The 24,477-nt window shown below is 49.5% G+C and overlaps 6 protein-coding genes across 6 annotated transcripts; 3 read left to right on the plus strand and 3 right to left on the minus strand.

The window, feature by feature from the left end:
* Nucleotides 1-2,028: 2,028 nt before the first annotated feature.
* On the plus strand, nt 2,029-3,763 carry FTJAE_7141 (Isotrichodermin C-15 hydroxylase; the record flags this gene model as incomplete). Its single annotated transcript, XM_037353828.1, has 3 exons — nt 2,029-2,257; nt 2,320-2,771; nt 2,822-3,763. 3 exons carry the CDS (start codon nt 2,029-2,031, stop codon nt 3,761-3,763), a joined length of 1,623 nt encoding a protein of 540 aa, XP_037205746.1.
* A 1,192-nt stretch (nt 3,764-4,955) lies between these two features.
* FTJAE_7142 (dipeptidyl-peptidase III) lies at nt 4,956-9,448 on the minus strand (the record flags this gene model as incomplete). The annotated part of the gene is made up of 6 exons (XM_037353829.1): nt 4,956-5,241; nt 5,301-5,638; nt 5,693-5,828; nt 5,880-6,573; nt 7,384-9,206; nt 9,255-9,448. 6 exons carry the CDS (start codon nt 9,446-9,448, stop codon nt 4,956-4,958), a joined length of 3,471 nt encoding a protein of 1,156 aa, XP_037205747.1.
* A 2,642-nt stretch (nt 9,449-12,090) lies between these two features.
* Nucleotides 12,091-15,760, plus strand: FTJAE_7143 (CAMK CAMKL KIN1 kinase; the record flags this gene model as incomplete). The annotated part of the gene is made up of 3 exons (XM_037353830.1): nt 12,091-12,873; nt 13,039-13,669; nt 13,719-15,760. 3 exons carry the CDS (start codon nt 12,091-12,093, stop codon nt 15,758-15,760), a joined length of 3,456 nt encoding a protein of 1,151 aa, XP_037205748.1.
* A 1,074-nt stretch (nt 15,761-16,834) lies between these two features.
* FTJAE_7144 (cell differentiation rcd1) lies at nt 16,835-18,456 on the plus strand (the record flags this gene model as incomplete). The annotated part of the gene is made up of 5 exons (XM_037353831.1): nt 16,835-17,207; nt 17,281-17,436; nt 17,488-17,863; nt 17,919-18,098; nt 18,234-18,456. The coding sequence occupies 5 exons, from the start codon at nt 16,835-16,837 to the stop codon at nt 18,454-18,456; spliced, it is 1,308 nt and encodes a 435-aa protein (XP_037205749.1).
* Nucleotides 18,457-19,211: 755 nt separating this feature from the next.
* Nucleotides 19,212-19,979, minus strand: FTJAE_7145 (complex i intermediate-associated 30; the record flags this gene model as incomplete). Its single annotated transcript, XM_037353832.1, has 3 exons — nt 19,212-19,380; nt 19,430-19,879; nt 19,936-19,979. 3 exons carry the CDS (start codon nt 19,977-19,979, stop codon nt 19,212-19,214), a joined length of 663 nt encoding a protein of 220 aa, XP_037205750.1.
* A 2,580-nt stretch (nt 19,980-22,559) lies between these two features.
* Nucleotides 22,560-23,537, minus strand: FTJAE_7146 (uncharacterized protein; the record flags this gene model as incomplete). Its single annotated transcript, XM_037353833.1, has 3 exons — nt 22,560-22,676; nt 22,743-23,278; nt 23,357-23,537. The coding sequence occupies 3 exons, from the start codon at nt 23,535-23,537 to the stop codon at nt 22,560-22,562; spliced, it is 834 nt and encodes a 277-aa protein (XP_037205751.1).
* Nucleotides 23,538-24,477: the final 940 nt, after the last annotated feature.

Raw genomic sequence — 24,477 nt, forward strand, 5'->3', positions numbered from 1 at the left:
ATATCGCTACGTATAATTAACCTATCGGAATAGGTACAGCCAAGTTGGGTCACTTGATCTCAACCGAGATGGGCACAGACCTTTAGACTGAAACATGGCTGGATATAACCATTCTCGTTTCGATCATCATTGTCACGCTGGGTGAGGTCTGAGTGTCACGCCCCAGTCTATAATATGCAGGAACAAAGTCTCTCTCACTCCTACTACCGGAGTATCACAACGCCATGTCCTCTTCATCCCCAAAGCCGCAGCATACTCAATTGTACATTACAATTACGTAGGTGTATTGGTATCTGATAGTTCTGTCATCCCGTTCTGAGGAGACGCTGAGGAGACGCTTTGCTTCACCGAGTTGCCACTTCATTGAGACTAGGAGTTACTTTTTGTGACTTGGCCAGACGCCATGGAAAGCCTCAAAAACAAAAAAAAAGCCCCTATTGCAAAGGTGCCTTAGCTCTGTGCTATGACACTAAGCTGGGAGACATGTCACTTTCCCAATATTTGCCCAACACTGGCATGATAAGACCTTCGTATCAGATCCTAGAGAATTCGACGAGGTTTCAGTTGCTACTCTATAAACATCAGACTATTGACGGGGAAATTGTACTGCAACATAAGTTTTCAGGCCGCAATTTGTATAAAACTTTACAGCCTGACTTGATCTCATGTTGATGGGTTCCAATAAGACAATATCCACATTAGAAAAAGCACAACTACCTAGTTATCTCGTATCGAGCTGGACAACACAACATAACATGAGTGATCAGACCCCTCGTTTACGGTATATTGATGGTTCACCGATGTTACAGTTGATTTGTTCACTTGATCACGTGGCCTATCTCATCGCCAATTCATTTGCCGACGCCAATGCAATCACGACTTCAGGTCTTTGACTTTTTAACTGGTAACCCTAAGTTACATAAAACTTAACATGTTTTTCCTCCCTCAGAACCTCACTATTACCCCGCTTCCACTGAGTCACAGGTACTCGGTCTGCTTTCAATCGTCATCAGAAGAGTGATGGCTGATTGAGGCGCGTGGTGGGCTGCATCGTCGGTGAAAGATCCCTTGTTACTATGGTAGCTTTTGATGGGGCCAGCTGAAGAGCTAGTAAGGCTTTTGAGCTGATGATACAAGTGCAGCTACAAGGCGTTGGGCAGCTAACTACTAATAATAATGTTCTTGACTTTTTTGCCCGTTGGAGAGGCAATGGATGCTTAAATCATATGAGAGAAGAGTAAACAAGTAAAAAACAAAATAAAGAAAATAGTAAAAGGTAGCTCGACAACCTTACACAATTAGGGACTCTGCATAATGACATCGGATGCCAAGATATATATATGCACACTGCCCTTTTGAGGCGCTTAAAAGTGTGCATGCATCGCTTGTTGGTGTTGCAACAACCAACAACCACGTCGCTTGTGGTCCGCCTCACTTGTAAGCAAGATGTGCAACGTGAAGAAAAAAGCAATTAAGGAGCCATCATATACCGAAGTTCACGGTCGGGGGTGACCTAGTCTAGTCAGGGTCGAGTCATGAACCAACAGAGTTGCAAAGGAAGAGGGTTAATAACATGTCAAATATACCTGTTCAACGTTAAATATCTATAGTAGAGAGCCTGTTCCAACTTGACCACACTTCAACCATGCCCGCACCACCAACCTCAATCTCACCCTCCATCACTCTCTCTCAAGTCAGCCAGAACGACACGATAGTCGCAATGGTCGAAAGGGGTCATTCCTGATTGACAAGGGGTGCATGCGCAGCCAGCCACATCGTCCAAACGTCCCTATCATCACACTCCACAGGCCAGGCGAGGCCACGCACAATATCGATCATATGCACCCATACTACATACTTACAGGTCGTAATGCTACAGGTCATTTTACGATAGAATCCAATCCATGTTGTCGTCATATCTTGGGACGTAACTACCGATCTCTTTAATATAGCCTGGCCACCTCTTGGTTACCAAGTGCTCTCCCTCCCTTCCGTCTCGTTCGTTGTTCCAACATTCAAGCACAAGTCATGGCTATCATAAACTCAGTGACCGTTTTCTCCTCCTCGCAGATTGTCTGGGGGGTAGTCTTTCTATCCTTTTGCTATGTAGCCGCTGTCGTGGTTTACAGATTATACTTTCATCCCCTCGCCAAATATCCCGGCCCCTTTTGGGCACGTATCTCAGCAGTCCCTGCATACTACTACACTCTCAGACAGGATCGACATGTATGGTTCTGGCAACTGCAAGAGAAATACGGTGAGCATTAGATGAATAACACAAGTTATTAGAACATCCCATTTTAACGAATATCCTCATAGGCCCAACCTTTCGTATTACTCCCAATAGTGTCTTGATCAACACTCCTACAGGCCTCAAGACCATTTTTAACAACAAGGCAAATGTCAAAAAGGCAGAATACTACAAGACATACCCACGTAATGTCCATGTCATGACAACATGGAACACCATCGACAAGACTATGCATGCTCGAAAGAGGCGAGTTATGAACCATGCCTTTTCTGATAAAGCATTGCGCTCCTGCGAACCTTTTATCCATTCCAACATCGACCGATGGATTGAGCTACTAGACCAAGAAATTGGAGAGAAGAAATGGTCTCCTTCACTCAACATGGCTCGTTGGGCGGATCATCTCATCTTCGATACCCTTGGGGAGTTGTGTTTTGGTAAATCGTTTGGCATGAAGGAGCATGATAGCGAGTTAAGACATATCCCAACACTCATGACTGACTTTATGTCGACAATCCACCCGGTAAGACCCAAAACACTCAATATTGACTTCTTATTAATGTTGGATAATAGATTGCCTACTCCCCCTTCGCTCCTCTCTGGGCATGGCTCAAGCCCCGAGGTTTGGATTTCCTTCTCGCCGCAGCAGCTCCTCCAGCATTTAGCAAGTGGCAGGCATTTGTCGAGCAATGCTTCACCGAGAGAGTCCAAGTCGAAAACAACATGAGGGGCTTGTGGGAGAAAGGCGATAGCCGAAAGGACTTCTTCCACTATCTCTTCCAGGCCGTCGACCCTGACACTGGAAAGGGATATAGCAAAGATGAGCTCTTTGGTGAGAGTGAGTCTCTTATTATAGCTGGCTCTGATACCTCTGCTATAAGTCTCGCTGCTGCTTTCTTTTACCTTTCTCGATACCCTCATGTTCAACAAAAGCTTGCGGAGGAGATCAAGTCTGCCTTCTCTACCGTGGATGACATCAAGGGTGGTCCAGCTCTCTACTCCTGTCAATATCTCCGAGCTGTCATTGACGAGACGCTACGTATGAGCCCTCCTGTCCCAGCCGATCTTTCACGAGAGGTCCAAGAAGGTGGCATTCTCGTCGATGGGGAGTATATCCCAGAGGGCATGAAAGTCAGCACCGCGTCCTACTGCATGCACCACAACCCTGATATCTATCCCGAACCATTCAAGTTTCGTCCCGAGCGTTGGATCGTGGACGAGAAGAATGAGTTTGGTGTTTCTCCCCTGAGTGTCTCTCTAGCTGAGAGTGCGTTTATGCCTTTCTCCACAGGCCCTCGAGGATGCGTCGGGAAGAACCTGGCTTATCTTGAGATGAGTCTGGCTCTGGCCAAGATTGTTTACCATTTTGAGATCCGACGTGATTTCAGCAGCAATCTTGGAGGTGGTAGTCCCGACGCTATCGAAGGACGCCGTACTGTTGATCAGTACCAACTGCGAGATATCTTTGTTGCTATCAGAGATGGCCCTATGGTACAACTTGCCAAGCGTTCATGAACAGATGGATTCCTCTTTAATGGGCTCGAGAAACCCCTTGACCATTATAACCTATCTTGAGTTCCCTTTCCTGGTTCTTTTGGCTTCGACGACTGATACTAGAAGTATCTTACGCTTCATGTACTACTATGACAAAAATTTGGCAATTCATAGAGTTTTTAGACTTTCATTAGGTGTAGCGTCAACGCTACCAAAGTCTGTAATAATTTGAACACTTCACTGGTAGTGATTTTGATCTTACATGCTACGGATGATGAAATAGAATGACGAATGTAACTTTTTATTTGTAGTTTCCGTAAGGAAAGTGCCGTTTCAGCTAAGAGTGAGAATCCTAATGGTTACCTGAGTCCCAAGTCTTTCGGTTCCTCTTCGAGAGTTGATGAAAACATCTGGCATAGAGTGAGTGTCTAGCCGTCGTAAAGACATTGTTTCAAGGTGAAGTGAGAATACATCACCAAGTCTAGACACTCAAAGTCTGCTGAAGGTAATAGTAGGCAAGTATTTTGGTTTGAAGTCTTTTTCACTGAAGCTACATTGTCGAGTCGTTGCTAAAGTCCCACCCAGGCTTCAGTACCTCTTCCTCTGAAGCGTCATACCTGGAGCAGCTGGTCAAGTTTGGGCTTCCCAATACAAGAAACTTGAAAAACCGGCATTGAACAAACTAGAACCGTTCCGCCTTAAGTATAGGCTTATTTGTTACGGGAGTTGCTGTGAGCTTGAGGACCAGAAAGTCTACGGGAAGCAATCGCTGCTCACACATGCACTGAAGCGTGACACCCAGGCAAAATTATGGTCTTGGTGTAGTTGGATTAATCCTGTGCTGTATATCAAACATGAGAAGAAAAAAAAAATAGGAGGTCTACAAAGAACCCCCAGATTCCATGCACCTTGACGCCCGCCCTTTGCGAATCTCAATGGACCAAAACCCTTCTCCTCCATCCGCGTATGTGCTTTTGCTCTGCCCAGTTGTATGGGGCCAACCTCCACCAACACTCATCTCGAAGACGAAATAGTAAAGAGGAAAAAAAAATGGAACAGGGGAATAAGATGACCTAATAGGAGGGGGAATAGAGAAAACATGGGGGGAAATGCGGGATGAAAACAAAGCTACACAAAGTGTGATAGACAAAAGAAATAGGTGACGGTTATACGGTCTTTGATCTCTAGGTAGAGGGGAGAAGTAGATCGTGGTCTAGCGCAGGCCAATAACACTCATCTCGAGGGTCCATACTCTTCGGATCCAGACCTTGAGCTTGCCCTCGACACCCGCAACATTCTCAAGCTCGACACCCTCCCACCAGCATCGCCGAGCAGGCTTACGCCAGAAGAGCAGAAGCTTCTGGGCCATACCGACAGCATTAGTGCCCATCTCGTTACCCCGAATGTCGCTGCGTAGACGGGCAAGAGCCAGACTGCAGATGACGGCCTTGTTAGGCTCACCAGCTCGGTGACCCCATCGATCATCATGGTTGAAACCACTAGTATAAGTAAGCATGCATCCATTGCCAGCTTCCCACAACACAGATAGTGAACTTACCCTGCCGTCAGCATCTCGATCAAGTGGGCCTCAGTAGTACCCGGCTCGTCGCTTCGCTTGAGACCCGAAAAGATGCCGTTCTGCTGCTGCAAAGCCTCTGCAGCTGCCCGTTTCACGGCAATCATATCAAGCGGGCCAATATCCGCTCGTGGAGGAATAGCATAAAAGTCGAGGTCCTCACGCAACACAATGATACCGGCTCGCTTAGAGTCGTCACGCGAGGTGCCGAGAGAAGGCGTATCCTCATCCTGAGACGCATTTGGTGATCCATCTGTGGGGATAGATTGTGCTACGTCCCTAAAGAAGTCAAGCATGTACTGAAGTGAAGCTGGGTCGTACTAGTTTCATAAGTCACTGTGTGCAGTAGTATAGTAGAAAGGACATTAGCTTACGTCGACTTGCACTGCATCGCCGTCTGCAAAGCCGCCCATTTGGCCCTCAGGGAATAATCCATTGGGGAACAAAGATAGCAGCACAAACTCGGGCAAAGTAAGGAGCTCGTCCCTAGAGAGATAAAACCTTGTGCCCCTATCTGAGAATTAGTACACTGACAGGTAAATACCCACTTGTAACGCTCACCTTAGGTCCATAGCAATCGTCTCATCAGCGCCAACATCTCCAAGAGTGCTAACAGGCGGCCCGCCCTGTTGCACCTGAGTAATAATACTCGCAGCTCCTCCTGCGGCAGCCATTAGGAAAGAGAATGTGGAAAGGGGACTATCGCCCTCTTCTGAATAAGCCGGAGGCGGTTCTGCGTCGTCGTCTTTGCGACTGGAATCTCCCTTGGTATCCCGAGGGAGCGCGCGCTTGGTCTCTGCGACTGGATCGCGGAATGCAGTAGTGCTTTGATCCGGGTCAAAGGGGAGAGCTTCTCTAGGTGAAGAAGATTCGTATGCTGGTGCAGCTGAGCCTGATGCCTCTGCTTCACAAGGAGAATGAGCGGTAAAAGCGACGAATTTGTCGGGACGCTCGTGAGCGTCGTGCGGTGGGGAGGTAAAGAGCGACGAGAAGGGGGGAGGACGAGAGGTTGAAGGTTCGGAGGCGGGATACTGCGGCGGAGGTGATTGATCGCGACTCAAAAGAATGTGTGATTCCGGTTCTTTGGCGGATTTGAGGTCGTCGGGGGTCGGTTCGCGATGATGACTTGATGTTGTTCGCGTGCTTGGCGGTCTTGATGAGTCTGGTGACGGCGTCTTCTTCTCCAAGGACACTGATGGTCCAATTCCAGCTTCCTGAAATTCAGACAGGATGGCGGCTTTCTTCTGGAAGAAAACTAGTCGTTCAGAGACGAAACTGCCCCAAGTTGGCAAAAGGAGCAGCGGGAAAAGAGTAGTCGATTTAGGATGGATGGGTGTGATGTGATTGATTCCAAAGGCGGTTGGCAAGGTAAACAGTCTAGTGATGGAGTCGAAACATTAAAGGTTGGCGGAAATTAAGCAAAACAGCCGAATCAGGATGGATCTCGTTCTTTCTCGTATCGCAAGTCGCTGCCTCGTCGCGTTTCGAGGCTCTGTCTAAGGTATTGGATATCTGGCGATGTGATGTGATAGATGCGATGTGATGCGTGAGTGAGGTTCACATTGGTCCTAATGGAAGAACAACGGGCAGCGCGATTCCCCATTCGATGGCGGCTGCTCCCCTGAGGTGAGCCCCCCAAGCTTGAGTGACACTAAATTGGAGCCCCGCGATATAGTTAGAGTGGCCAATCATAGCTCTGTTTGTGATACTTACAGGGTCCTAGCCGCTCACCTAAGTGGAGCGGCGGCGCTAGAGGCGCTGGAGTTGTAAGCCTAATCTTGGCATTCATCTTTGAGATGAGTGGTGATAATCATCCATGAAAGAGGGCAATAGTACTGATTATTTGGCTATTGAAGATTTTTTTACAATACATTAGCCTAATGTCAAGTTCCTCAACTCAGAGTTTGTATTTTGGGCTTAACGTGGACGTTGAAAGGATACGTAGTGGCTGAAACGACTCATCAACTGTCTTGTGACCAATGACTTGCAATCATAGATGGTATTATTTATTCGCTATCACTATCTCCAAATATTGCCCGAAGAACTTCATCATGTGCGGTTTTACCCTCAACTGCTTCATTCTTATGCGGATCAATGGCGGGCTCGGGTTCAGGAGCTGGTGTTGTTGTGTTTGCCGGGGCTCCTTCGAGTGACTTGATGCCTCGAGCCGGGAATGTTGTGTTCATCTTCGCATCTTCCATGGGTCCTAAACCTCCATCACGGCTTGTCGTCCCGGAGCCAGGTTCTGCCTCAGCCTCTGCTTGAGAGTGCGCGGGCGGCCTGACGTTGAACCGCTTGCACAATAGCCTTGTTGGATAAAAGTCTTCGACTGTTCGAGTCATTTGCCCATACATGCCAATTTTGGCTGCCTCTTCTGCTGGATCTGCGATCTTTGGTTCGGGTTTCGACACCAGATCTGTCTCAGATCCGTTTGCTGACACGATTGTTGGTTTCTTCGCCGTAGTGAATCGAGATGCCATAAACCCTGTCATCGGTTTGAAGATTCTCGCGCAATTGTGGAATTCCGACAATTCTCTGGCAAAGTCGTCAAACGCCATGCCCTTGGGTTTGTACGGGAGCGGTTGGCTGCCTGTTGCATAATGCTCCAGATAAGTTCTATACCGCGCCTTTTTCTCTTCATTGTCTGCGTAAGGTCCAGAGGAGCCTCGAGAGATAGCTGCAATAGCTGTCTCACGATCCAGCGGGGGTGCTTCATCCCATACCTGTTGCTGTCGTTCCTCTTCTGTCATATTGAATCCTTCTGGGACCTCTCCCAAACCTTGAGGTAGATTTTTGTTCCCGGAAGCAGCAGCAAGTCTGTCCCGTGCTGAGCTCGTGATATAATCGAAGACCGATTTTCCAGGCAGACTCTTCTCTCCAAGAAGGGCTGCTCTAGACTTTGCATCATGGGTCGATGCTTTCGCGGCATCCGCTGTTGACTTGTAATCTGAGGGATTGGCTTGGTCTGTAGGAGATTTTGAGGACGTCCAACCTTCTGGAACCGGAGGCGGTGCGTATTCCAAAAAGAGGTCGGATAAGTCTTCCGCAAGTTTGGCGAGTACAAACCCATCGAGTGGTAATCGCCCATCATGACACCGTCCAAGACCATTACCAGCTCGAGCAGTTCGAGACACAAAAACCGGCGCATTTTTCAGAGCAGGGTTAATTGCTGCCGTTGGTTTCTTCGCCTTCTTTTTCTTTTTATCACCGCCCATGACACGATTGTATCTGATCTTCGGTCCCATTTCGTAAGGGTCTTCCTCATCGGAGCCATTGTCATTCAAGATGCCCACTCCTATCCCGCCTCGGCCAGGCTTAGCCTTAGATTTCTGTGAGAGCAAAGAGGAATTCCGGAGACCATTATCGTGGAAATTATCTTCGTCATCGTCATCCTCATCTGCCGCGGACGTGATAGGATTCAAACTCGACAACTTGGTTTCTCCGTCATGGCCCAGTCCCTTTCGATCGTTCTTGCGAACAAACTGAATCATTTTTGTATTGTCAGGCGCAAACAAATGCGTTTCAACAGCCTGAGAGCTTTTATCCCCTAGCTCAAGCCGGGCGCTTCTCCGAATCTTGGGACCAATGCCTTGCCCGTCTTTCCATCCCATGCGCCGCAACAGCTTCAGTCCCATAGTATCTCCTTCAGCCCTCAGCAAGCCCATCAAGCCCCCAGCATTGGAATCCTGACCGGAGGAGCCAAGACCAGCAAATGCTTGAGAAGTCTGGACTTTCTGAGCTTCGGCGGCATCAGCAAGGTCCTCCTCATCCATGTAGTCTTCTGGTCGTTGTTGAGATTGGGTTTTGGCATGTTTGTGGCGGTTGTTTCTACTCGAAACGAAAGTCGACGGTGTCCATCCCTCCTTGGATCCGACAGTATTGAAGTAACTGCTGAATATCAGCGGAAAGTCCTAGGAAAGAGGTCTCTGTGCTTACCCTGCGCTCCATCCGCCTGTAAATGCGCCATGGAGGCGTTTTCGACCTCTCTCATCCCTCACCTCCTGCTTCCATACTGGAACGAAGGAGCCATCATCTCGAGCGTCAGGGTCATCGGGCAAAGGAGTGCCGAAAGCTGCAAAGGGTGCATTGAGATCGGCTTCGTAGGTCGTACGGGAGCGTTTATATGACATGAGACTGGGATGTCGGCGTGTCGCGTAGTTTCCTCAAAAGCATCGAATGCTAGTACTTATGTCATAACATGTGGAGAGTGTGAAGATCTTCAATGTTGTTGGAGAGTTTGCGATGACGATAGAAGCTGAGTCGTCGCGAAGCTTCAATTGGAGTCGCGACGTCAAATTGGGCTTATCGATAAGAAACAGAGTTGCGGCTTCTCCCATCCCATCCCTAAAATTTGGGGGCCTGGTGTCAGTCAGGCTTCATTCACCATGGACTTTTTTTAGATTGTGACAGGGGCTCTACCAAAATTGGAGAACTTCGGTCTAACTGAGATTCTTCAACGCCGGGTATGCAAGTGCACGCGTGTGAAATGTTGTCAATCGAGGACCGTTCCATTTGTGGAAGGACACAATCAGAAGCGCAGCTTTGAAACAGTTTTCCAAAGCTGTTCAACTGTGAACCATGTCATATTCATTCAGAGACGTCATAGTCCTCCCTCGCAGCCATGGCCTGGAGTTATTCTAGAGCAATACGAAAAAGGCTATTCGTCTTAACATCTCTCTACGGATATGGTTTCAGGCTTGACTTGAACCTCTAAACTCGGAGGCGTGACTCGGTGAGGCATTCTTTGCTTCTGATGGGCTGTTGGTGATTGTCTAGGAACCCTCGGCTGAAGGTTTGGCTTGGCATTCCGCCTGAGGACGGTGGCTGGCTAGGTAGAGGTGATTGCTTGGTGTTAGTGAACACGAGACAAGGATGTGTTGCATCACAGCACATCGCATCATACCCAACACTTCGCACAAGCAGCAAGGTCTCATGTAGTCGCCCGGCTTGTGGCTGCTTCGATTTTGCTTCTTCTGGCTCTGGAACAACTGTCGCATTCCAGCCCAATGGTTTCCAAGACACATCTGCCGCAAAAATGAGATGAGATGTGAGCATGACTGCAGGATATATGAAAAGAAGCGAAGTGCTCCGCTGTGTCCAGCAAGGCATGAAATTGAGGCTCACGATTTCTTGCAAATCACAAAGATGTCATAATAAGCTTAGTTGAATTGCATAACCCATTGCAATCAACAGATATTTCCGCAATTCTCTTGAGCTCCGAGGCCTGACGTCCAACCTTGAAACCCCAGCCTCCAACCCCTCGTCTAATCAGCCACGTAAATTTGCAGCACTTTGCGACAGATCCACTTAATAGATCAGAAATGCAGTGCTCTGGCTGGGTAGCTGACGTCGGATTATGATTCTTGGCTGTGCTCTTGCTATAAACAGGGAATTTGGCTTGGTAACGGTCAGAGATATCGTGGAGCGAAACAGCCCAAAGTCTACCAATTGCAGCATGTGCAACGGTTCTCAATCGAGGCTTTGTTGACCACTAACTCGAATAGAGACCAGTGGCTCCGACAATGTCGTCAAGGCTATCGACTAGCAAGTGAAGAGATCCATTCCTGACAGTCCAGCGAAATGAGAGCTCAGCTCGAGCGAGATATCTCATCTCCACCCAGGACTGACCGTTGGTGGAAAGATGAAGCTACCTGCGTACTAAGTGGAAAGTCCCCTGAAACGACTGAGATGCCCTGTTGTGCTAAGTTAGTTGGGTAGCTCAAAGACAGCTGGACGGACGGTGGTGCGTGAAGTCTCGGCAGCTTGCAGCTGGAGACATCCAGGTGTATCCTGGGCATCCAAGAGTTTAGAACCCAGGTTAGCATATGGGACATGCCGCTGCTGCTGCTGTCCGCCAGGACCAAGTCATTTTTAGCTACAATACCCATTATCCAATCTGAATCTGGTACCTAATAAGCTGCTTCTTTTTTCACCCGCCCCCCGATTTGGGATATGACAGACGCTGTGCTGTCTTTCTTACTCGATCTGCTTGTCAGGTTTTGAGATCTTTACTCTCTCATCCTCTTGCATCTGTCTATTTGCATGCATATTTGCGTTGCCTTGTCTTCCATTGCCAGCAGCTACTATATCTCGTTCCCATCTCCGTCGTATACCAGGCTCGGATTTACACTGCCGTAGCACTCACGACTTGCTGGTTTATATCAAATCAAGACTACGACTACGGCACTTCTCCCTTGTCTTACTTTTGTCATTCTTTTGCATATAGCGCAGTTTCGCTTTGCATTCGACCTAACTGCTCCAAGCATCTTTTTGTCTGTGTCTGAGTCTGAGTCTGAGTCTGAGTCTGAGTCTGCGTCTCGGTCTCGGTCTCTTATGCGATTGCCAATATCACACCCCCTCGTCATCGCAAATCGCAAGCTGAGAAGAGCCCTCAGCCCATGATAGTAACCAGGTAATCCTGCCCTTTCACCTCTCACGTCGTACTCGGCCGGCAGAAACACCAAGGGCCTGGCTAGTATTCGACAGCAATTGCGATTACGTTACGACTGCGTTGGCATCTGTTACTCCAATCCATTTTCAAGGCCTAATAAGGACTCAGACTGGGTCATCCTCCCTGCCTACCAACTTAGGCATTGATGCTACAGCAAGCGAACGACAGCTCACTGCCCCTTTGAGCAAACAAACCCCAGAGTAGAAGGGGCCCGTTCAGTTCATCGACATCCCGCCTTTTTACACCGTCTGTCTCTCACAACTGCACAGCGCATCGCAACACAGCATAGCATAGCATAGCTAGCGTTTTAACTTGGCAACAATGGGAACGAGAACAGCTTCTTCTGCTGTTGCTGATGCATCACCGAGAGGACCTGGTCGCACTCAGTCTACACGGTCTTCTCGTTCCAGTCGGGCTCCAGCTCCCTCTTTTCCTCCCTCGTCCTCCGCTTCAGCGGCCCCAGCAGCGCCTGCACCAGCCACGCCCACTGGAACAGGTGCCAACTACACCCAATCTCACACCCGCCAGTTATCACACTCACATTCTCAATCTCGCTCCCAATCCCAATCCCAGTCCCAAGCCTACGCCTCCCGCTCTCAATCCCATTCCCACTCTCACTCCCGCTCTGGCTCAAACGCCGCCAACTCACATCTCCCCCCTCATCATAGCCATCATCAGCGTACTACCTCATCTTCACGTCCTCACCAGTCGCAACCTGTACCGCAAAATGACTACGAATCCTCACGCCTAGCCGCATCCGCAAACCATCAAAGAAGCTCGAGCAAGGAACGACCACCCCCGGCCAGGGGCCCCGATTCCTCGCGGGCCCATCGACGGAGCTCTTCTCGCTCAAAGAACAACCACCACAGCCCTCATCCCGAAATGCCTCCTTCCGCCAACCCTCCCAGTAATGGCGCTGGCAATGGAACTGCTTCTCAGCAGCATGGCCATGCCGACGCGCCACCTCGAACTTCAACATCTAAACACGCGAGATCACGCACCGTTATCCCAACTCAATCTGGAAAATGGATGCTAGGCAAGACCATTGGCGCCGGCAGCATGGGCAAGGTTAAGCTCGCCCGAAAGGAGGACGGCAGCGAACAGGTGTGTTTTGGATTTATCTTTTTTGTTTGATGTCCCCTATTTCCGCGCATTGTTTCATTATTCGGCTATTCGCATTCATTCATCCATCCATCTGCCCCTCATACCTAAGCCGCGATGATGCTTATCATGCTTTAAATTTCCACGATACTAATCGCACCTCACCAGGTCGCCTGCAAAATTATCCCTCGTGGTTCGACCGACGATGGCCACCAATCTCGTGCCGACAAGGAACGCGCCGATCAATCCAAGGAAATCCGAACTGCCCGCGAAGCGGCTATCAGCACCCTCCTGAATCACCCCCACATCTGCGCCCTTCACGATGTGGTTCGTACCAACCACCATTGGTATATGCTTTTCGAATACGTCAACGGCGGCCAGATGCTCGACTACATCATCTCGCATGGAAAGCTCAAAGAGAAGCAAGCCCGGAAGTTTAGTCGGCAGATCGCAAGTGCTCTGGATTATTTGCATAGAAATAGCATCGTCCACCGAGATCTCAAGATTGAGAACATACTTATTAGCAAGACGGGCGACATTAAGATTATCGATTTTGGGCTAAGTAACCTCTTTGCTCCGCGCGGCCATCTCAAGACTTTTTGCGGCAGCTTATACTTTGCTGCTCCCGAATTGCTGCAGGCCAGAGCTTATACTGGTCCAGAAGTTGACGTATGGAGTTTTGGCATTGTTCTATATGTTTTAGTCTGTGGCAAGGTTCCGTTCGATGACCAGAGCATGCCCGCGCTCCATGCCAAGATCAAGAGAGGTCTTGTCGATTATCCCGCATGGCTGTCAAGCGGTAGGTTACTCAGGTGTTGCTCCTGTACTATTTTCTAACTGGATTGCAGAGTGTAAACACCTTCTGTCCCGCATGCTGGTGACGGACCCCAAGCAGCGAGCGACAATGCAGGAGGTGATGACGCATCCATGGATGGCTAAAGGCTTTAACGGTCCCCCCGATAACTACCTGCCCATTCGCGAACCGTTGACGACGCCACTCGAGCCAGAAGTCATTCTCGCTATGCAAGGCTTTAACTTTGGTACACCCGAAAGTATAAATGCACAACTTACCAAAATCATCGAATCAGAGGAGTATCAACGCGCCGTTAAGCTCTATCAACGAGAAAAGGAGCTCCCCCCTCCCGCCAAGGATGCCGAAAAGAGGAGACCATTCGGTTTTGACTTTTATAAGCGCAGGAATTCTGGTAATAGTCGCGATACTTTATCAGCTCCTAGCTCTGAGGCACTGCAGATCGGTAACGATCCTATGAACGCATTTAGTCCTCTTGTATCCATATACTACCTCGTTAAGGAGAAGCAGGATCGTGACCATGCTGATATGGTTCTGCCAGCAGCAGCTCAAACCCGTGACAAGGAGAAAGAGAAGGAAAAGGAGAGAGAGAAGGAGAGAGAGAAAGAGCGTGAGCGCGAGCGCGAGCGTGAACGTGAACGTGAACGTGAGAAGGACCGGGAGAGAGAAAAGGAGCGTGAGATCCGTGAAAAGGAGAAGGCAAGGGAGGCAGAACCGATGCCCGAGATTGCGGCACCGCAAGCAGCCCACACCAACTCTGCCGCTTATGAAATGCCCGGCGAGAAACCTACTGGTGGACGAAGCAGACCTCGCGCGAGGACACATGGCGAAGACGACATGCCCGAGGTACCGAAACCTCCCCCTGCACCACCCGCCGAGCCAAGAGTTGAGCAACTTCAAAAGAAGGAGGGCACAGCAGCTGGTATTCTGCGTAGGTTCAGTACACGCAAGCGTAGAGACCCTGAACGTCTAGACAAAGACCGATCGCATCCTCCTGTGGTGCAAGTCCATTCACCAGCTGAACCTTCTCCGTTGGCACCCCGCAAGAGCTTCAGTATCCGTCGTGGACGCCGCGATAGAGAGGATGCATCGGATTCGCAAATCCGTTCCGCGAGTGGTCAGCAGCATGGTGAGCTCCTTAGCCCACCAATGTCTGCAGGTGGTTCAAGGGAGAACAGACGAGGAGGTGGCCTGGGTCGGTCGACTAGTGTCAATTCGGCTGACCTGAGACGGCGAAAAGACCCCCCAGCAACGAGTGGTTCTGATCAGAGTGTCGCAAATGAAGATTCCTCCAGCACACACCGTGCCCACGGTCACTCCCGGTCTGTGAGTCTGAGGGCCAAGTCTATTGGACATGCTAGGAGGGAAAGTATTCAGCAGCGTCGCATGAGAAGAGAGGCTGCTCAAGAGGCCAATGTGCCTGAAGAAACAGACCAAGAACTAGAGCAGAGTGGTGTATCCACAGACCGGCTAGACGACACAGAACTTGCCAAGCCAGTATTCCTGAAAGGACTTTTCAGTGTATCGACGACATCTGGCAAGTCCGTCCCTGCGATTCGAACCGATATCAAGCGAGTGTTGCGGCAGTTAAATGTGGAGTATACAGAGATCAAAGGCGGCTTCAACTGTCGCCATTCGCCCAGTATCGACCTGAACAAGGTACAAGATCCTCCCATGAGTCCCGGCATGACACCAGGCCACAAGCGACGATTCAGTTTCGGCGGCCTTATGCGGGGAGACGATCGTGAGCGTGAGCGGGACGAGTTCCGCGACTCAGAACGACCTCCTACTACACCACGAACGCCAGGACGCTCTGATCGAGACCGCAGCTTTTCCAACTCCGAGACCTCATTCGACAGTATTCCTGGCAGGAATGGGGGTCCATCAAGGCGAATCCCTGGAGAAACGAGCACGCAAGTGCAGAGTGATCTCGGAGGAAGCATGGTGCTGGAGTTTGAGATTTTTATCGTAAAGGTCCCATTGCTCTCATTGCATGGCATTCAGTTCAAGCGATTGACAGGCAATACGTGGCAATACAAGAGCATGGCGGACCATATTCTTCGAGAGTTGAGGCTATAAGCACTCGGCTGACACTTGTCTAAGAAGAAATTTGCAACATAGGAGTTTGGTTGAAGCAAGCACTGGGAAGGAGTTGCGTTGTTCGTAGACGTGAAGCATGGCTAGCTCTAAGCACGTACGTGGTTGGTTGTATAGTTCGATGGCGCTTTTCGTTATTTTAACTTCTAAGCATGGGTCGTCATAAAGAAAGCACATGGTGGTAATGATTTACTATAGCACTTACAGAGAGAGGAAGTAGGAGAAAACCTATGAATGTAATTGGAGATTTTATGCTAAACATGACTGAGACTGACTAGGTACCTGGCCAAGTCAGGTAGACTATACCTTGCTGACCATGACGCTGAAATATGTGATTGCTACTCAGAAACCGTCGAGTCTTTGGGACACAGATCGAGCTGTGACAAGGCTTGGGTAGGACAAGGCTGACAATGATTGTTTATTACCTTAGGTAGTGATAGGTTGGCATGGGAGAGCTACCTCCCCGCACTTGCATGGCCATGTAGACTTTTGCGCCATTGTCGCATACAGGGATACATGTTTGTGGTCCAAGCGTCAAGTCCCGATGCCAGAGCCTGTTTCACCTATCACAGCCTGAGCTCCATAATGAGAAGCAGGCTGACCAATCCCATCAGCAGAAGCCGAATGGCTCTTTGCCCCAGTAGCACCTGCGAGCACCACCACAAACCAACCCGCCAAACGATCTCACCTTGCTTGCTTGGGTTTGAACCTCCCACTTACTTACCGTGCCTTGATCACCCCGACGATACAATAAAGACCCTCTCGATTGGAATCTAGTCGAAAAGAACCGTTAGCAGATATTATACAGTCCTTTCTCCAACAAAATTTTAGTTTCCTCACCGTTTATTCCCCCTTCACCCATTGGAAGTGTTTCGTGTACCTCCGCATTTGCGCCCTCGATTCATCAACCCGATTTCAAACTCGCTGCGCCTGACGATCGACCGACCCTCCAGCCAAGCTTGCAACGTTAACGTAAAATATTACTGCTCGACTTGCAAGTCATAAAACCATAACCTCCGTTCCGAACTCTGTCGAACAAGAAAAGATACGCCCATCATGATGCCAGCGGCGCACGTCTACGGACACCACCAATTCAACCCTCAGGGAGGAGACTCGGCATGGATGCACCAGCAGCCTGGCGCGCATCACGCCCATACCCAGCAGCAACAACAGCAGGTGGCCGCTGCAGCCGCTGCCGCCGTTCAGCAGCAGCAGCAGCAGCAGCACTTCAACCGTCTTGCTGGCGCGGGTCAACTCCCCGGCCACGGTCAGGATGCCGATCACAGCAATGTCTCGGAGGACAACCGGCGTACCATGGCCTTCATCGCCGATCTTCTCAACGAGAACACTCGGGAGGCTGCTTTGTTGGAACTTAGTAAGAAGCGCGAACAGGTCCCCGAGTTGGCCCTCATATTGTGGCATTCATTCGGTACGTGCCCAACTCGTCTTGTCTTGGGCTACCAAGCCTGTAGCTGGAAGAAGACAGCTAACATGTCTCTCAGGTGTCATGACCTCCCTCCTTCAAGAGATCATTTCAGTCTATACTCTTCTTAACCCATCTCAGCTTACTGCAGCTGCCTCGAACAGAGTGTGCAATGCCCTTGCCCTCCTCCAATGCGTAGCTTCTCACAATGATACAAGGACCCTGTTCCTCAATGGTGCGTATATCGTGGCTCAAATTCAGGTGTCACACGGCTCACAATCTATAGCACACATTCCTCTGTTCCTCTACCCCTTTCTTAACACCACTTCCAAATCTCGGCCTTTCGAGTACCTCCGGCTTACGAGCCTGGGTGTTATCGGTGCGCTCGTCAAGAATGACTCGTCCGAAGTCATCAACTTCCTCTTGACCACAGAGATTATTCCTCTCTGCTTGCGCATCATGGAGACAGGTTCGGAACTTAGCAAGACCGTAGCCATCTTCATCGTTCAGAAGATCCTTTTGGACGACAACGGTCTTAACTACATCTGTGCCACATACGAGCGTTTCTATGCTGTTGGTACGGTCCTCAGCAACATGGTTGCTCAACTTGTCGAATCACAGACCGCTCGTCTCCTCAAGCACGTTGTCAGGTGCTTCCTTCGGTGAGTTAAAGACGTGTCTACTCTGTTGTTCATGGTCTAATCGATAATCATTTAGCTTGAGTGACAACGCTCGCGCTCGTGAGGCTCTGCGACAGTGCCTTCCTGAACCACTCCGTGATGCTACCTTCTCGTCCGTTCTCCGTGATGACGCAGCGACTAAGCGATGCCTGGCCCAGCTGCTTATCAACTTATCGGACAACGTCGCGGATCCTAACTCTGGTGGTGTGTCCGGCATGTAAGAGCGGAGAGACTAATATCGGGATGGCTACTCAACCTCCCGTTGTGACAATACATACCCCTTGTGCATTGATACGGCGATTCATGAAGGACGGGCAATTTTTATTTTTATGATATTCTGGGAAAAGCGAAGGGATCAAAAGCATATTGCATCGTTGATACCCGCAACCCCTCCGGCTCGAAGCGCCGAGAGAAGTCCAGAGCTCCAGCAGAGCAACTGGACCGACTTCTCTTCCAACGCCGCTGACGGTTATGGGACTTGCATTCTGTTTCACATACCTCGGAACTGGGTAAAAGAGGCTTCTATCGATCTGCCACAGATCACTAAGGCATGGCGCATCGTTCTTCTTACATAGCTTTTCCATCTAGCAATCTTGGCTGCTCAATGACCGAGCTTGAGACGGATAGGAAGGACACTTTTGAAACGGGCTCAGTCTAAATATACGAAGGAAGATCTATGGGTGGTTACTAAGGGGGGTTCATGTAACAGGTATAAGGATAGCTAGCTGACTGCCGGCTGGAGAGGCGCTGGATAGACTTGGTCGGAGGCACATGGAAAGTCTTTAACATGCCTGGTTTGGTGGTGTTTTGGCGTTGGATGGTGCATCAGAGACACGGTGTTGGTCAGGTTTAGGGGTGTATATTGTAGGAATTGCAGCTTTATAAAAGATGTGTTCAAAGTTGATATCAGTGATGCTCGGGAGACATTACGGAGCATAAGTCATCGAGGCAAACAATTATCACCCGTGGTTCAACCCGGCACAGCAGAGTACGAGTATCAAGCTAAAAGAAGCCATCTATAATGCCAGCAGTACTAAGAGGTCAAAGTCCATAAGACACCTTAGCCTATGGACATAGGCCTTTAAAGTACTTGGGATTTGCTTCAAATTTGTATACAAAGATTCCATCGAGAAATGCAGCCTGGTTCTCATAGTTGCAGGTTTCTATCAAGTCAGAACACAAAAAGTGCCATGAGGAATGAATTGCCAATATTGGTAGAGATAAACAAGCTGAGGGGGCAGAGAGAACCCTGGTCCTGGTACAATGCTTTTGTGTATTCAAACTCGTATCATGGTGAGTGACATACAAAACGTGAAGGTATCTAGTACAATTACAAAAGCCCACAGAAAAGCCTCTTCCATACGGGACGAGGCTCCGATCGCTGCTCAAGAGCGTGCTTCTTGAGATCACCATCGTCGTCGCTGTCGTTATCATCCTTCTTGACAGCAGCGATCCAGTTGACATACAACTTGAAGTCTCCATCCTGCTTATCAAAGAAGCTATTCAACGTCAGCAACCAATCTTCTTCGATTCACACAAAATACTTACCTTCGTGCCATGAGAGATATCCTCTTTATGTCATTCAACTTCAACGGCTCAGGATCCTCAACCTCCCTCCCACGATAGGTCGCCTTGAACTCATCCCACTTCATGAAAATCTCGCCTCCATTCTCCGGCACCTCGAAGTCATACTCCCAGCTCACACCAGCCTCATCTCGGCCATCCCCCCTCTTTCCGGGAATGGTGTCCTTGACGTTGAGCGTAAAAGTCTGATCCGAGCTGTCCCAGCCGAGGGAGAGCTTGATGCCCTCTGTGCAGGATAGATCGAGGGCCAGATCGCCGACTGTGCGCTGGGAAGCAAATCCAGCGCCGCCAAGGGTCTTGGTGTCAAGATGGCCGTAGAACTTGGCTTGTGTGGGGTGAGTGTAGAGGTGTGAGATGCTGGAGCCGCCGCGGACGCGATCGTCTGAGGCAGTCCAGAGACCACTATCCCACGCCCTTGAAGATGTTAGTTAGCTAGCTAGCTTGTCATTGGGGTAGATACTGATACGTACTTGGAGCCGCCGAAGATGTATTGCAGATTGTTTGACATACTCATTTTGTTTTCACTGTCAATTGAAGGAAGTGAAGGGAATTGAGTGAATTGAGATGCCTGATGTTTTGGTATGAGCGGATGCTTTAAATGGATGACATAATTGAGTTTGGTTGTAGTACCACGCCAAGTCGGCAGTTGAGATGCTTACGTACAGCAGTCAATCAAGCTTCAATATCCCTTGTGAACGCAGCATTTCCTCAATCATGATGTTCCTTTCATTCTTTTACTGATTTGCCTCTCTAAAACAATGAAGCATCTTCATCTTTAGACACTCCAAATCGAGATACGTCATAAGAACATCAACCCCAAAGATGGCTTCTAATAGTCTCTAGCCAACCTCTCTCGTCCCGTTCGCACGGACATGTAGACTATGGCGGCAGTGGTAGATAAAAACAAGGTTCACACCTCAGAAGCATAACGTTGGACAACGGAGATGCCTAATAATCAATAACGGTACCTTTCATTCAGGTGTTGGTCCAGGCGCTGTTGACAGTCTTTGGGCCGTGGGTTAACTTAGATCATGTCTAGCCTGGAATCGAATAGCGGCAGATCGAGGTCCAGACCTCCATGTCTATGGTGGTGATCTTGAGCTGGTAAAAGTCAATTCATGTCAGTATCGAGATGGACTGTACTGCAGACAAAAGAACCAGACCTAGCCAGACTCTTTGCCTTGTTACTTAGCGAATTGTTACAGAAACTTGCTTTTTGGTGTTGTGCCTCTTCTGGTGATTTGTCTGCAATGATTTGGGGGCCATTGTTTGATCTGCAGCGTCAAGGTTGGTGGTAATTGAATACATCCAATATTTCAACACTTTGTCCACAGCCTACCTACAGCTGAGAATCATATCCGTCCATCTACTCACCTTTTACTGTACATACACGCAGACTCACACCCTTTTTCAATCCCCCTCTCATTTCATTTCATCTCCTCTCGCTCCTAATCATCCGCCACTCCCGGCAACAGTATCATTTGCCACTAGAGCAGACGAGGGTCCAAATCCTCCCTGAACTCCCTGAGAAGCCAGCGTGAATCTTGACCCGAGCCTGATTTCACTTCTTTTCTTTGTTGTCCGTAGCCGTAGGAGCCGGCAGGACCACGTACGTCGGTGCCGAAGAGGCCAGGCCAGGCCATGCCATGCACACACAGAGAGAGGCCCAATAACATGACGGATATAATGCCAACTTGTAACACAACAAAACGCCCGGATTTGGCCCATGCAACCCTCCTTGGCACGTGGAGGTAGGTAGGACTCGGACTCGGACTCAGAAAAAGGTCTCCCAAATCCCAATCCCAATCCCAAAATACTTTCAATCACATTCACACTCACACCCTAGCACTCCGGTCTGTTAGTGGTAACCGCCGAGCCAGCAACACCTCACTCACTCACATACCGGTCAGGTCCAGCAGGTCACATAGCGCATAAAAGTCTCCGTAGCATATCAGGAAAAGAGGGAGGGGGGACAGACATAACACGCAATCCAATACGGAAAATGACACCCAACAGAACAGAACAGAGACAGACAAAGGCAAATAGACGAGGCTCTGGGGCGCAAGTTCTGGATTCCGCCTCAGTCGTCTAGCTCAACTCGCACATGCACATGGAACATGGAGCTGAAGCCCCCCTCTCAAGCCATCGACTGACTATGGCACATTACCCGAGGCTCTATCTATTCAGCTCCGTCTGTCTGCGCGAGTAGATAACAAACCAGGTAAACGATAAAGCAAAAGCAGTAACTGAGCTGCACTACCAACATGCATGTCCCTTGATCTTGATCTTCACAAGGGAGGTCTAGCTCTATCATACCATACCATACCATACAGTACCATGCCAACTCTGTTCTAGCTCAGCCAGCCTCATTCACTCGTTCATTCATTCATTCATTATCTAGTTGGACTAGACTCATTCATCAGTCCTAGATCCTTGGGCCACTTTCATCACATCACAATCATCATGAAACACAGCCAGCTCATAATTCGTACACTTCACTTCACATCAATGCAGTCAAGTACAAAGCGCTATGCACATTTCATCATCTAATTTGTCTCCGTGGCTCAAGATATCTATTCAACCAACACTAACAAGAGTGTAACTTAAGTGGCCAAGCCAAGCGAGGTCTCTCGACCCCGCAGCCGCCATCTTTGTTGTTTGTTTGCCTCCTTGCCTGCTTTCAACCTTTGCCAGTCCAGTCCAATCCAATCCAGTTCAGTGTCTGCCCAATATACATTCGGATGCATACAAGCGTATGCCGTATGCATTCCCAAAACGCCTCACTTGTCTTCTTTTCCTTCGCCGTTCCAAATAAGCAATTCGTCCGTGCATCTTGCAGCCGTTACAGAAATCACATAGTCGAGCGCTTCGACCCTGTGTACATAAAACGAATGCAGACGAGTAAACATCCTCTCGCCTGTGACATAGATACCTTTGCCAGTACCAAAAGAAGTGAAAAGTGTGGAGTGTGAAAGTGTTCAAAATATCAAAACCCGCCATGCTATGCCTCGTAGGGCTCATTTCCAACGCCTAACCCAAAATCTCAAAGTTCGTTCGCTATGTTTCTTTCTCTCTCTCGTCCATGCCAGCTGCCCTATTGGTGCTGGATTAGACCAGGCGAGCCAGGCATGGAAAGAGGCGTGGCAGGGTAGTCGAATCCAGCCTCTGAGCAGTTGGCAGAGTGGTCGAAAGAATGTGACAGCGGAGGAGTCTGCGAACCCCATCAGCAACGTGGATCTCGTACAACCCCACGGGGCGTTTGACTGGCGTGACTCACATGAGGGTTGGACTGTTCGTATGGGCTACCAGAGTTGAAGTCCATGGGTGGCATGTAACCGTAGGTCATGTAAGGAGTGAGTCCGTCGTCACTAGGGTACGTCTCCCGCTTGATGGCATCGCTAAAGTGCGTCATGGAAGGAAGTGTCATGGGCACTGTAGACGCTGTCATGTAGTTGGGGTAGGCATCAGCGGTTGTGATGGCTGGGTATGACTGAGTAGAACCGTAGGGTGCGAGGAGGATCTCATCGGGAGCAGGGTATGTTGAGTATGTGAACTGAGGAGGGCTGTCTGAGCGAGCTCGGTCGTCGTAGTTGCCAGAGAAGAAAAGCTCGTCAGTATGCTCCATGGGAGGAGTGAACTGGCCCTGTGAAGCAACAGACTTGCTGGGAGCTCCGGATTGCGATTTTTGAGACTTGGGTGCGGAGGGGGATCGCTTCGACTTGGTAGGTTTCTGTGGCTGCTTATCGGACTCGGCATCGTCAGAAGAACCAGCACGGCGCTCGAGGTCTTCAAGGCGGCGCTTGAGCTTCTTGCCTGAAAATGACTGTTAGTTCTGCAAAAACAGTTCATGAGGCTCCAGAGTGAATCTAGAGTCAAGCAGGCTCAACATACGGTAGTTGCGCTGAGCAATGCGGTTCTGTATTCTTCGGCGCTCAGCAAGGTCAGAGATCTTGGTCCAGTCCTCGTCGGGGTTGGCAGAAGCACTGAAGGCACTGCTTGTTCCCGAGTATTGTCTGGGAGGTGGAGGAGCTGCCGCGTAGGCGTAGGCGGGTTGTGTCATAAACATGGACATTGTGAAGTTGTTGTATGTGTGAGTGTGGGGTTGCTTGTAGCTGAGAATTGTAACCGTCGATTTTGGAACGACGAAGCTCTAGATGGCCCAAAGCAAGATTGGGAGAGTTGGTTTATTCTCAATTGTTTCCTGTATCTGTCTGTCCTCTTGTGTCTGTCTTTATATCCAAACGAACTGAGAGGCTATGATGGTCAAGGCGAGATGGTGAGTTGCTTGAGGTGAGGATGGTGGCAGTGGGTATATATAAGTAGAGATGAGTGCAAGATGAGAGTGATCAAGAAGATCTGAAGCTACTTGAAGCTGAATCTGTTGATGAACTTGGAGATAGATGGAGAGCAAGACGGTTGGTGAGGGGGAAGAGGCTGTATATTAAATAAATGTCCCCAAAGCTGCGCGGAGCAGGCATGGCATAAGGTAACGGAAAGACCCAAGGACGTGAGTGAGTGACGAGTGAGTGGAAGGGACCCTACAAGGGCAGGGGCGTGTAGGGAGTGCGCCTACCTTGCCTTACGGGTACCTACTGTACTGTACTGTACCCATGGGGGGGTATCCAGCGCTGGACATTGCCTTGCCCTGCGCTGTGCTGCACTTTCCACTCTGTTTCTGGTGTCTCTTTGATCAATCTGCAGTGTAGAGTGAGTGAGTGAGTTAGGTTGAATACACGCCTCTCCCCCCTACCCCTCCATCACACACAGACATCCTCCACTTTCCACATCGCACACCTCTCCCCTAGCACTACCTAACTTAGTACCCAGCACCCAAGACGGCACGGCCACACACAAGCAGAAAAAGGTCCCTGGCTACCTTCCCTGGGCCTGGCACCAGCACCAAGGAGAGGGGGTGCTGTTTAGTTGCTTGCGGGGGCTCTTTCGCCTCTGTCTCTCAGTCACTCACTCACTGTGTCTCTCTCTGGCTGGCGCTGGCCTCACAGGGCTGGTGC

The sequence above is a fragment of the Fusarium tjaetaba genome (genome assembly GCF_013396195.1).
Source record: "Fusarium tjaetaba strain NRRL 66243 chromosome Unknown NRRL66243_c0000141, whole genome shotgun sequence".
Lineage (NCBI taxonomy): Eukaryota > Fungi > Ascomycota > Sordariomycetes > Hypocreales > Nectriaceae > Fusarium > Fusarium tjaetaba.